The sequence below is a fragment of the Boleophthalmus pectinirostris genome, unplaced genomic scaffold (genome assembly GCF_026225935.1).
Source record: "Boleophthalmus pectinirostris isolate CB_2022bp ecotype Guang Dong unplaced genomic scaffold, ASM2622593v1 HiC_scaffold_17, whole genome shotgun sequence".
Classification (NCBI taxonomy): domain Eukaryota; kingdom Metazoa; phylum Chordata; class Actinopteri; order Gobiiformes; family Gobiidae; genus Boleophthalmus; species Boleophthalmus pectinirostris.
The window spans coordinates 37,665,282-37,678,322 of NW_026571115.1; the positions used below are offsets into that span (position 1 = coordinate 37,665,282).

General features: G+C 57.2%; 1 protein-coding gene across 1 annotated transcript; it reads left to right on the forward strand.

Moving 5' to 3' along the window:
• Nucleotides 1–363: 363 nt before the first annotated feature.
• si:dkey-89b17.4 (zinc finger protein 646) lies at nucleotides 364–12,025 on the forward strand. Its single transcript, XM_055152437.1, is given in 5 exon segments — nucleotides 364–528; nucleotides 1,719–3,963; nucleotides 5,808–6,917; nucleotides 8,567–8,888; nucleotides 8,891–12,025. Coding segments are annotated over 4 exon segments (4,068 nt in total). The 5' UTR covers nucleotides 364–528; nucleotides 1,719–1,807; the 3' UTR covers nucleotides 9,371–12,025.
• Nucleotides 12,026–13,041: the final 1,016 nt, after the last annotated feature.

Sequence of the window (13,041 nt, forward strand, 5' to 3'; positions counted from 1 at the left end):
TGAGGAGGAACATGTGAGGAGGAACATCTCTGATTTAAATACATGTTTTTGTTTGTCAATATGACAATCAAATTAAAAGTTTTGTGTCTGTGTGTCAGGAGCAGACAGGAGCAGACAGGAGCAGGCAGGAGCAGACAGGAGCAGACAGGAGCAGGCAGCAGGAGCAGACAGGAGCAGACAGGAGCAGACAGGAGCAGGCAGGAGCAGACAGGAGCAGACAGGAGCAGGCAGGAGCAGGCAGGAGCAGGCAGGTGAAACTTTTTGCCTGGATTTGTGTTGTTGTGTTTTGTTTTGTGAATGAGCCGCGCGGCGCTCGTCCTGCGCAAATGACGCGTCAAGGTGCGCACCGCTCCTACCGCGCGGCAGAACGCGGCAGCGGCAGGAAGTGTGTGCAGCTGAATGGCGGCGGGGGGAAGACCCGAGAACCCGAATCCTGTGCGGAAAAACGGGGCGAAAATGAAATAACCGCGCACAAACCGAGAGAGCTGCGCGTCCTTCTGCACCGCGCGGCACAGCGGCCTCTGGACGGTGAGTGACCGCGGGAGACGCTCGGGCTTCGGCCGGAGCAGCGGGGGGACCGCGCCGTGTTCGGCTCATCTTTATGTAGCTCCGGGCGAGACTCGGCTCTCCGCGCCGCTCGCTCCGGATCTAATCCGAGAATCTCCGTCTGTGCGCGGCCTCATGATGCCCCCGTGGCCCCTCACCGCTCACACCGAGGAGCCCCGCGGAGCCTCCTCGAGCCCCGCGGAGCCTCCCGGAGCCCCACGGCCCCGCACACATCCGCTTTGTCCCGCGCGGGGCTGTCCGCTCTCGGCTGCTCCTGAGCGCGGCGCTCATGAGGCTCCGCGCGGCTAAAGGCTAACGCAACTCGGCTCTGTTCACGGTTTTGGTCCGGTCCCGGTGCACGGAGTCGGGAGGTCCCGGTGTACCGGACCTAGAACAGAATAAAGGCCGTGTGTGAGCGCTGGTTTGGGGGCGCGGGGCCTGTGCTTCTGCGGGGACGGAGCGGAGACTCTGGTGTAGCCGTTAGCATGTTAGCATGTTAGCATGAGGGGAAAATGGCTGAGCCGGAGCCGCGCTGTGAAATGGGGCGCGGGGCTCGGGGCGCGGGGCTCGGGGGGAGCTGTGTCCGGCTCTCGCGTCCTCTGAACGGGTCAGACCCGGGTCAGGCCCGGAGTCGGTTCTGGTTTCGGTGTCTCGGTCCCGGTCCTCACACCGGGAGGAGCGCGGAGCCGCAGCCGGACCGGGCGCCTGGTCCTCGGGCAGCGCCGGGTCTTTGTCCCGCTCAGACGGACCAAGGTCAGGCCCCGGAGCCCCGCACGGCCCCGCAGCCCCGCACAGCCCCGCACTAACGCGCTTTTACTCTCCTTTAATTGTCCTGTTCTTTTGTTCTTAAAACTTTACAAACAGAACCTCCAAACGCACATGCGCAGTGTGAGCCAAACACAAAAAGCGAAGGAGTGAAGCTTTAAACCATCGGCTTTATTTACGGTCAGAATCACCCGAAAACTCTCCTCAAGAAGATGATAATAATAATATAATAATAATAATATATTATTATTATTATTATTATTATTATATTATTATATATCAGTAGTAGTAGTAGCGGTGGTGGGGGGAGGCTCTCTGGGACAGTGTCTCGGGGACAGTGTCTCGGGGGGGGGGGACAGTGTCCTGCTCGTCTTTATAATTTCTTTTTTAAATGTTTTGTTTTGCAGTGACCTCTGACCCCGTGACCTCACTCCAGATGCCCGCTTCTCCCTGAGCCCTGTGACCTTTGACCCTCCCTGGCGTCGGCCCGGGGGACATGGCAGAGCGAGGTCCCGAGGCGCCGTGCCCCTCGCCCCTCCTCCATGTGAAAGCGTCGCGCCCGGACGAGCTGCAGTGCCCTCAGTGTGGGCGCATCTTCAAACACGCCGCCAGCCTCGCCAACCACAAGAAAACGCACGAGGTTGGCTCTTTCCAGTGTCCCGTTTGCACTCGCACGCTGCCCAACGCGGTGGCTCTGAAAAACCACTTACGTATCCATACTTTGTCTCCGAGTAGTGTCCCGGCCGAAGACGAGGCGGAGCCCAGTGACGAACGCCACTACGGACTGAGCTGCGGGGAAAACTCCTCCCCCCTGCACGACCCCGGCGACCTCAGCGAGCCCCGCGGGGACCCCGAGCCCGAACCGGAGGACGCCTGGGACCGCCCCTTTAAGTGCGACCGGTGCGACCGCACGTACCGTCACCACGGCAGTCTCGCCAACCACAGGAAGTGCCACCAGGAGGGCGACTTCGAGTGCGGCATCTGCCTCAAACACTTCGGGAACCTGGCGGCGCTGAACGCCCACGAGCGCTCGCACAAGTACAAGGCCGTCGCCATGGTGAGCGGAGGGGGCGGGGCCGGAGAGGCTGGGGGGGCGGGGCCTCAGAACGACTGCTTCTGTCACCTGTGCCAGGTGTCGCTGCCTAACAAAAGCGACTTCCAGGAGCACCTCCTGCTGCACAGCGCGGCGCCCCCCGCGGGCGTAGCGCGGAGCTTTGGGTTGATGCCTCACGCCGCCGTGCGCTCGCCCAGCTACGCGCCCGCCCTTGGGGACCCTCTGCCCCTGCCGCCCCTGCCGCCCCTGCCGCCCTCGGACAAACGACCCTACGACCCCATCATGGGCCCCGCCCACAGCTCCGTGTTCACCTGCGCCTACTGCGGCTCCGCCCACCCCGACATGGACAGTCTGAAGGCGCATTACCTCACGCACGAGTCCCGCCCCGCCCACTCCGAGTCGCGCCCCTCCCACGGCCAGGACCTCCTCTCCGACGGCTCTCAGAGCTCGGGGGAGGAGCCCGGCGCCGCACGGCCAACGGGCGACGCTCCCGAGCGCAGGTTCAAGTGCGGCGAGTGCGGCAAGAGCTACCGCCACGCCGGCAGCCTCGTCAACCACAAACGCTGCCACCAGACGGGGCAGTACCAGTGCAGCGTCTGCGGGAAACAGTACCCGCACCTGGCGGCGCTGCACAGTCACCTGCGCAGCCACAGGGGGCGCTCCGCCCACGCCGCGGGCGCCGAGGGAGACTGGCTGAGCTCTGAGCCAATCATGGAGCAGAGCTACGGCGAGGGCGGGGCCCTGCAGGAGGGCGGGGCGCACTTTTCTCAGGGTGGAGCTTTGGACGCTCTGGAGTTTCACGAGCGCTTCGAGAGTCCCCTGCAGGCGGCGCCGCGTCAGAGCGAGCGACAGGTGTGCACGGACTGCGGGCAGGTGTACAGTGACGTCAAGACTCACCTGTGCTCCGGCCGACAGGCGTCGCAGGGGAACCTGTCCAACGGCTTCAACATGAGCTATTCGGCTCCACCCCCCGCCGGCCTGAAGGAGGACGCCGCGCGCTTCGCTCCCGCCGCCGTCAAACGCCTCGGCCCTGGCGACAAAGACGACGAAGACGACGGCGAGATTTACCAGTGCTCCGTCTGCGGGAACCACTACGCCAGCTTGCGCGCCCTGCGCAGCCACCTGCGCAGCCACGCCAACAACCCCGCTCCCCCCGGCCCCGCCCCCGAGGACCAGGGCTGGAGGCTCATCTGCGCCACCTGCGGGCAGAGCTTCGGCCGGAAACAGGACCTGCTGAACCACCAGCTGACCCACGGGCCGCAGAGGGAGGTCAAAGGTCACCGCAGCGCCTGCCCCGACTGCGGCCTCTTCTTCTCCGACCGGCAGCTCCTGGCGTCGCACGCCTGCCCCGGCAAGAGCCGCCTCAACGGCAAAGAGTCAGCGGGGGGCGCTCACGAGGCGCGCAGGGCGCCTCCGGAGCAGAGCGACAAACCCCACAGGTGTGAACAGTGTGGGCGGGGCTACAGACACCCCTGCTCCCTCCTCAACCACAAGAAGTCCCACAAGACCGGAGTGTTCCGCTGCCTCGTCTGCCAGAAGAGGTACTACAACCTGCTCGCCCTCAAGAACCACCAGAGGACGCACTTCGACCTCAAGAGGTATGAACCTGTCCACACCCCGGGTTTGTCCACACCCCGGGTTTGTCCACACCCCGGGTTTGTCCACACTCTGGGTTTGTTCACACTCTGGGTTTGTCCACACCCCAGGTTTGTCCACACTCTGGGTTTGTTCACACCCCGGGGTCACAGGCTCACAGTCCCTGACCCCATCTCCACTCTGACTTCTCTTCCTCGTCTTCATCTCCGCAGACGTCACATTTAAATATTATTTATTATAATAATATTATTAAATATTATTTACACTAGTCTTTTCTCTGATGAAAGAAAACTCTACAATTTTCACTGAAATAACTTGAAACAGATAAAAACAATAATAAATACAAATGTACTGAAAAATAACCAATAAAAATCAGACACTGTTTTTGTTGTTGAACAGAATAATTTAAAAAAACAAACTAATGAAAGTGTCGTGGACAAACATGATGTTCCTCTAGAAAAGATTGTAAACAGTTGGACAACAGGGACATGTTAAAGTTCAGTGTGTCTCTAATCTGCACCACAAGTTCTTCAGACTTGTCAGTCTCAGTCAGTGTGTCTGTTTAAAGGGCGACATGTGTCATTGTGTTTGGAGACATGATGGACACAACACTGAACATGGACCAGAGAAAGAGAAGAAGACAACTGTGTCACACAGAGACCAGAAAGAACATGAGAGACGAGCAGGATAAAGATAAAGACAATAAGACCATCTCCAAGCAGTGTGATGTTCCTGTGATTACAGTTCCACATGTTCTTCAGAAGTTTAAGGTGCACAGGACTGAAGACAACCTCCCTGGACGTGACCGCAAGAGGAAAACCGATGACCAACTGAAGAGACGGATCATACGAACAGAACCAAAGACCCAGAACAACCTCCAAACAAATAAAACGTGAAGTTGAAGGATGAGGAACATCAGTGTCAGATCACACCATCCATCAGTGTTTGAGCCAAAGTGTCTCAGTGCAGATGAACAAACCACAAAACTTCTGGGAGAATTTTCTTTGGACAGATGAGACAAAACTGAAGCACTTTGGCAAGACACATCAGCTCTATGTTCACAGACGCAAACATGAAGCAGACCAAGAAAAGAACACTGTCCCCACTGTGAAGCACGGAGGAGGTTTGGTTTGGTTCTGCTGCATCAGGCTCAGGACGTCTTGAATCTGTGAAAAATACAACAGAATCTCAAAACTATCAAAGTGTTTTGGAACAAAATGTGTCGCCTCGTGTCAGAAAGTTTGATCTCAGTCGTAGGTCACGAGTCTTCAACAGGAAAATGACCCAAAACACACAGAGAAAAACACACAAGAACGACTAAGAACAAAACACTGGACTGTTCTGGAGCGTTCTTCTGTTCTGGAATGTTCTTCTGTTCTGAAGCGTTCTTCTGTTCTGGAGTGTTCTTCTGTTCTGGAGCATTCTTCTGTTCTGGAATGTTCTTCTGTTCTGAAGCGTTCTTCTGTTCTGGAGGTGAAACAAGCGTCTGGAGAAGGAACCTTCAAACCTGAGACTAGAACAGTTTGTTCTCGTGGATCAAAATCCCAGTTGTCCAGAGCAGAAGTTTCACTCACAGTTACACAAATCATTTGTTTGTCTCAAAACTTGTACAACAAAATATGAAGTTAAGGAAACATCATGTTTGTCCAGAACAGTTTCATTATTTAGTTTCTAATGATTCTGTTGAACCTCACATGAAAAACAATGTTTGATTTTTGTTGGACAATTTTAAGTAGATTTTTTATCAGTTTCAACTTATTTCAGTGAAAATTATAGATTTTTCTTTCATTTCCAGAGCACGTGTGTGTCTCCTCTTCCTCGTCTTCATCGTTCTTTCTCTCCACAGACATAAATGTGAGGAATGTGGAAAAGCCTTTAAGATCCAGAAGCAGTTGATAAATCACCTTCGTCTTCACGAGGAGCACCGCGCCAAAGGCCTGGTGCGCTCGACTCCGGGTGGCGCCCTCTTCCCTCAGGCCGGCTCCTCGCAGCTGCACGCGCTCAGAGCCGATGCTGCCAAAGGCCCCGCCCCCCTGGGCCCCGCCCCCCTGGGCTTTAAGAAGCCGTACTCTTCGGCGGGATCGTCGCGGCCGCAGAAGTTCGACGCGGCGGAGAGCAGCCGGAGACCGTTCTCCTGCGAAGAGTGCGGTAAAACGTACCGGCACGCGGGCAGCCTCGCCAACCACAAGAATCTGCACAAGATCGGCGACTACCACTGCAACGTGTGCAACTCCACCTACCCCAACCGGCTCGCCATGAAGAACCACCTGAGGCTGCACTTCGCCCACAAGAAGCACAACTGCCCCGACTGCGGCAAAGGCTTCCGCACCCAACGGCAGCTCGCCACGCACTCGGCGGGCGGGCTGTGCAAGGGCGCCCAGGGCCCGGGCCAGCCCATGGACTACGAGTGCGACGGCTGCTGCGAGGGATTCTCCACTGCCGCTGAACTCTCCGCCCACGACTGCCCGGCGGCGCACCTGCCCTCCGGCTCCGCCCCCTCCCATCCCCGCGAGGAGCGCGCGCCCAGCGAGGACTCGGACGAGCGCCCGTACGTGTGCGACCTCTGCAACTGCGCCTACAAACACGCCAGCTCCCTCCTCAACCACAAACACACCCACAAGACGGGCAACTTCCGCTGCAGCTTCTGCGACAAACCCTACACCAACTACATGGCGCTGCGCAACCACATGAGGATCCACACGCAGCGCAAGAAGCACGTGTGCCACGTGTGCGGCAAGGCCTTCCGCCTCGCCCGCTTCCTCCGCAACCACCACCGTGTGCACGAGGAGGGCGCAACGCCCTACGGCTGCCCCGGCTGCGGCAAGAGCTTCCAGGGCCGCTCGGCGCTGGCGCGGCACCGCTGCGGCGACGGGAGCTCCGTCCCCGTCCCCGCCCCCCCCGACGGGCAGGACGCCCACGGGAAAGCGCCCGGCGAGCCAGAGGAGTGCCGGTACACGTGAGTGCCACGCTTAACCCGCCCTGACGTGTGCCACGCCCTCACATAAACAGGTCTGTCATTACAGGTATATGGTCTCCAATCCGGCGAGCGCGCCCTACGCCTGCCGGAACGCCGACTATTCGGAAGTTTGGACAAATTGAATTAGAGTTAAGTCGAAAGTCTTAAGTCTTATTCACTATTAAGTCAGATGCCCTCCCTGTGTGTTTGTGTAGAGACTCTGTGTGTGCGAGGGAGAGAGGAGGAGAGGCCCCGCCCCCACCTGACTCCTCCCACTGCCCCACCTGACTCCTCCCACTGCCCCACCTGACTCCTCCCACTGTCCCCTGACTCCTCCCACTGCCCCGACTCCTCCCACTGCCCCACCTGACTCCTCCCACTGTCCCCCCCGACTCTTCTCACTGCCCCCTGACTCCTCCCACTGCCCCACCTGACTCCTCCCACTGCCCCACCTGACTCCTCCCCCCGCCCCACCTGACTCCTCCCACTGCCCCCTGACTCCTCCCCCTGACTCCTCCCCCTCCAGGCCGTAGAGCCGGATTTCAGATCATATACCTGTATGTGAGGAATCCCAGGCCTGGGTCACACAGGGGCGACAGGGGCGACAGGGGCAGATTTAGAGCAGATGAAGGGAAACTGTGTCCACACCAGCGTTTTACAAACTCAACTCTACTCGTGTCTCATGAAGCGTCGCATGTTCAGGGACGATTTTCTCAGCAGAAGAAGAGGTTTATTTTGCTCCGGTTCGTTGTGATGACGTGAACGTGTCCAAAACTGGAACAGGCTTCTTCATGTGCTCCGTGTGTCGCTACGGCAACTGCAGCTCAACAAACTATCACAGAGTCACTGAGACAGGTGAGACAGGTGCAGGTGAGACAGGTGCAGGTGAGACAGGTGCAGGTGAGACAGGTGAGACAGGTGCAGGTGAGACAGGTGCAGGTGAGACATCTGCTCAGACACAAATCCTTCCACTGTCAGTAGAGTTGAGTTTGTAAAACGTTGGTGTGGACGCAGACGTTCCTGTGGACGCAGACGTTCACGCGGACGCCCTGAGTCAGTGTTTGGTTTGTAGTTTGGGGGGGGGTTTAATCCTGAAGCCCCAGTGTGACCTGCACTTATGAGGAAGACTCCAGGGAGGGGACTGTGACACCGGGTCAGACCTGTGTGACACCGGGTCAGACCTGTGTGACACCGGGTCAGACCTGTGTGACACCGGGTCGTCTCTGTGTGACACGGGTCTGTGTGACACTGTGTGACCGGGTCGTCTCTGTGTGACACCGGGTCAGACCTGTGTGACACCGGGTCGTCTCTGTGTGACACCGGGTCGTCTCTGTGTGACACCGGGTCAGACCTGTGTGACACCGGTCGTCTGTGTGACACCGGGTCGTCTCTGTGTGACACCGGGTCGTCTCTGTGTGACACCGGGTCAGACCTGTGTGACACCGGGTCGTCTCTGTGTGACACCGGGTCGTCTCTGTGTGACACCGGGTCGTCTCTGTGTGACACCGGGTCGTCTCTGTGTGACACGGGTCTCTGTGTGACACCGGGTCAGACCTGTGTGACACCGGGTCGTCTCTGTGTGACACCGGGTCGTCTCTGTGTGACACCGGGTCATCTGTGTGACACTGACTGTGGTCTGTGTGTGGCAGGTGTGAGGAGTGTGGGCGCTCGTACCGTCACGCCAGCTCGCTCCTGAACCATCGGCAGACTCACCGCGTGGGCGTCTTCTCGTGCGGATCGTGTCCTAAGACTTTCTCCAACCTGCTGGCGTTCAAGAACCACAGACGGATCCACTCGGAGGCGCGGCGCCACCTGTGCCCGGACTGCGGGAAGGCGTTCCGCGTGTCGTCGCAGCTGTACGCCCACCGCCGCGTGCACCTGCGTCAGAGCGCCCTGACCTGCCGCCCCTGCCGCCGCGCCTTCCCCACGCTCGCCAGCTACGGCCTGCACATGGAGCTGAGCCACGGGCGGCCCCGCCCCCTCCTCCCGCCGCGGGGGGCGGGGCTGAGGGGGCGGAGCGCCCGTACGCGTGCGAGCAGTGCGGCCGCTCGTACCGCCACGCCAGCTCCCTCCTCAACCACCGCAACAGCCACCGGACGGGCGCCTTCGCCTGCGCCGCCTGCCACAAACAGTTTAAGAACCTCATGTCTCTGAAGAACCACCGGCGCATTCACACTGAGCCGCGGCGCCACCTGTGCCCGGACTGCGGGAAAGCATTCCGCGTGTCGTCGCAGCTCCTGTGCCACCGCCGCATCCACACCCGCGAAAAACCCTTCACCTGCCAGCACTGCGACAGGTGCTTCTCCTCCAGGTCCAACCTGCGCCACCACGCCAAGGTGCACTGGAGCGCCGCCGCCCTGCCCCCGGTCGCCGTGCCCGCCCCGCCCCCCCCCCCCCCCGAACTACATGGGCATGCCCGTGGGACCCTTCCTCTGAAACGCCCGCCCCTTTAAACGGAACTTTGGAATAGAACGGAAGAGGACGAAGACGAGGGCGAAGACGACTGGAGGGTCAAAGGTCAGGAGGTGTCGGACTGCAGGGGCACAAACTGTAAAGACTCAGTGAATCGTCTCTGTTCCCGTTTCCGTCACAAACACCACGACGTTTGGAAACATGGCGAGAAACTTCCGGTGTCGTTCTGACTCTGAGCTCGACTCAAACCCACTGAAGGAAAAGAACAGAACAGACGCAGCGACGACGACGATGACGACAACAACGACGACCTGGAGATGAAGAAAACTGGGATGTTCTCTCGTTTTTCCCACAGTTTGTCGACGAACAGGATCAGAGCCCAGAGGAAGTTTCGCCGCATGTTTCCAAACGTTTTCGTGGTTTGGGACGGAAGCGTGAACAGAGCTCGACTGTTTCTCGGTTTTTTGGGATCTGCAGGAGCACAGGGGGATTGTGGGAGATGGAGGCGTATAGCATAAAGGAAGTGTCTTGTGTCTTCCCTCTGAGGCTCCTGCAGATGGCAGCACTTACAGGAGACCCCCCCCCCCCACCCCCCGCCCGCCCACAGACACAGAACAGCAGATCTCGTCTTTGCTCCCGTCGTCTATTGGAACAAATGCGTCAATCAAAGCTGCCATCTTGGTCCAGGGTAACGCTGCTTTAAACGAACGAACGAACGTCCATCTGTGTTTCTCACAAACCGAGAGCTGGATTTATGTTTAAAGTTTCATGTGGAGAATTTCTTACTAACATTGATGTAACGTTTAGTTTTTACCTGAACTTTGTTTCCACAGAGCCGAGCGTTGAGAAACGATTTCCCTCTCTCCGTTTTTTTTTGTTTTCTCTCGTTGGTTCTGTGGAAACTCGACCTTAGACCAAGATGGCGGCCGCATTAACACGCGCCAAGAAGCTGAATGTGGCGAGATCTACCGTTTTATATCTCTGCTCTCTCCCTCTCCTCCTCCTCTTCTTTATTCTGTGGATGTTTTACAGAGGGACTCGTGGTTGATGTTTTTTATTCTGTAATATTCTGATAGAAACTCGTGTGAAGCAGGTCTCCCCGTAAAACGACTCAGATGCCCCCCCCCCCCCCCGTCCTTCCTCCTTCCTCCTTATGTGTGTCAGATGCCCTCCTGCCCCTCCCCCCCATGTGGACGTGTGTTTGTCTCTGATGGAAATAATCCAGAAAAACATTTAGATTTTTGGAGATTTCTGATAAAAAAAAAAGTCTAAAAATCTTGAGACACAAGTACGTGTTCTTAAAGTGACCGCTTTGGGGTGAGTGACCGCTGTGGAGTGAGTGACCGCTGTGGGGTGAGAGTGACCTCTGTGGTTTGAGTGACCGCTCTGGGGTGAGTGACCTCTGTGGGGTGAATGACCGCTGTGGAGTGAGAGTGACCGCTGTGGAGTGAGAGTGACCGCTGTGGGGTGAGTGATCGCTCTGGGGTGAGTGACCTCTTTGGGGTGAGAGTGACCGCTGTGGGGTGAGTGACCGCTGTGGGGTGAGAGTGACCTCTGTGGGTTGAGTGACCGCTCTGGGGTGAGTGACCGCTGTGGGGTGAGTGACCGCTGTGGAGTGAGAGTGACCTCTGTGGGGTGAGTGATCGCTCTGGGGTGAGTGACCTCTTTGGGGTGAGAGTGACCGCTGTGGGGTGAGAGTGACCTCTGTGGGGTGAGAGTGACCGCTGTGGGGTGAGTGACCGCTGTGGGGTGAGTGACGCTGTGGAGTGAGAGTGACCTCTGTGGGGTGAGTGATCGCTCTGGGGTGAGTGACCTCTTTGGGGTGAGAGTGACCGCTGTGGGGTGAGAGTGACCTCTGTGGGGTGAGAGTGACCGCTGTGGGGTGAGAGTGACCGCTGTGGGGTGAGTGACCTCTGTGGGGTGAGTGACCTCTGTGGGGTGAGAGTGACCTCTTTGGGGTGAGAGTGACCTCTTTGGGGTGAGAGTGACCGCTGTGGGGTGAGTGACCTCTGTGGGGTGAGTGATCGCTGTGGGTTGAGTGACCGCTGTGGGGTGAGTGACCGCTGTGGGGTGAGTGACCTCTGTGGGGTGAGAGTGACCTCTTTGGGGTGAGAGTGACCGCTGTGGGGTGAGTGACCTCTGTGGGGTGAGTGACCGCTGTGGGGTGAGTGACCGCTGTGGGGTGAGTGACCTCTCCACACTTTAAAAACATTTTTACTCCTTTTTTTTGTTCTTATTTATTGTATATATTTCCTGAGACAATCACATTTGACCCTTTCACAATAAAAGTCCAGATTTCCAAACCCTCCAAAATAAAGCAGCCGTCACTTTAAGACTTCCACGTGTGTGAGACACCTCCACGTCTTCCTCTGGGCCTCTCCTCCTCTTCGTCTCCCTCTCCTCTTCCTCCTGCTCTTCCTCTCCTGTAGCCTGTGCAGCTCTTCTCCTCTCCTCTTCCTCCCCTCGTGTCCCTCCCGTGTCCTCGTGTCCCTCTTGTGTCCTCGTGTCCGTGCTGTAGGACCTTTAGGAGACCGTGAGTCTGACCTGAGTTTTTTTGGACTTGTTTTTTTTTGGATAAAGTGTAACTCGACTTTTATAAATATGTTTTGATAATTCATTTCTAACAGAACCGTGTCCTGATTCTATGATTCTATGATTCTATAACCGTTACTCAAATAAAACCCTCAAATATCCAACAGCACACGAGTCCTGATCCACCACCGCTCCAGGTTCACACCTGCTTCACACCTGGGTTAGTTCTGGGTTAGACCTGGGTTAGTTCTGGGTTAGTTCTGGGTTAGACCTGGGTTAGTTCTGGGTTAGTTCTGGGTTAGACCTGGGTTAGCTCTGGGTTAGACCTGGGTTAGTTCTGGGTTAGACCTGTGTTAGACCTGGGTTAGTTCTGGGTTAGACCTGGGTTAGCTCTGGGTTAGACCTGGGTTAGTTCTGGGTTAGACCTGGGTTAGTTCTGGGTTAGACCTGTGTTAGTTCTGGGTTAGACCTGTGTTAGACCTGGGTTAGTTCTGGGTTAGACCTGGGTTAGTTCTGGGTTAGACCTGGGTTAGTTCTGGGTTAGACCTGTGTTAGACCTGGGTTAGTTCTGGGTTAGACCTGGGTTAGTTCTGGGTTAGACCTGGGTTAGTTCTGGTTAGACCTGGTTAGTTCTGGTTAGACCTGGTTAGTTCTGGGTTAGACCTGGGTTAGTTCTGGGTTAGACCTGGGTTAGTTCTGGTTAGACTGGTTAGTTCTGGTTAGACCTGTTAGACCTGGGTTAGTTCTGGGTTAGACCTGGGTTAGCTCTGGGTTAGACCTGGGTTAGTTCTGGGTTAGACCTGGGTTAGTTCTGGGTTAGACCTGGGTTAGTTCTGGGTTAGACCTGGTTTAGACCTGGGTTAGTTCTAGGTTAGACCTCGGTTAGACCTGGTTTAGTCCCGGTTTAGTCCCGGTTTAGTCCAAAGCACATGCGGCTCTGGGCCTGGTCCGGGTCCCGGGCCTCGGGTCTCGGGTCTCGGCTCTGCCCGGGGAGGAGGCGTCATTTCGGGGAAAGTGTTTAAAACGCGCCGTTAGCATTAGCCTGTTAGCAGCAGGTTAGCAGTTAGCATTAGCCTCGTTGTTCCAGAGGGGTGTGGCTGCAGACCGGAAACACGTCACTTCTACGTTTATAAACGAGGACGTCCGTGTACGCCGCGGTTATTGTTAATCGAAATAAATG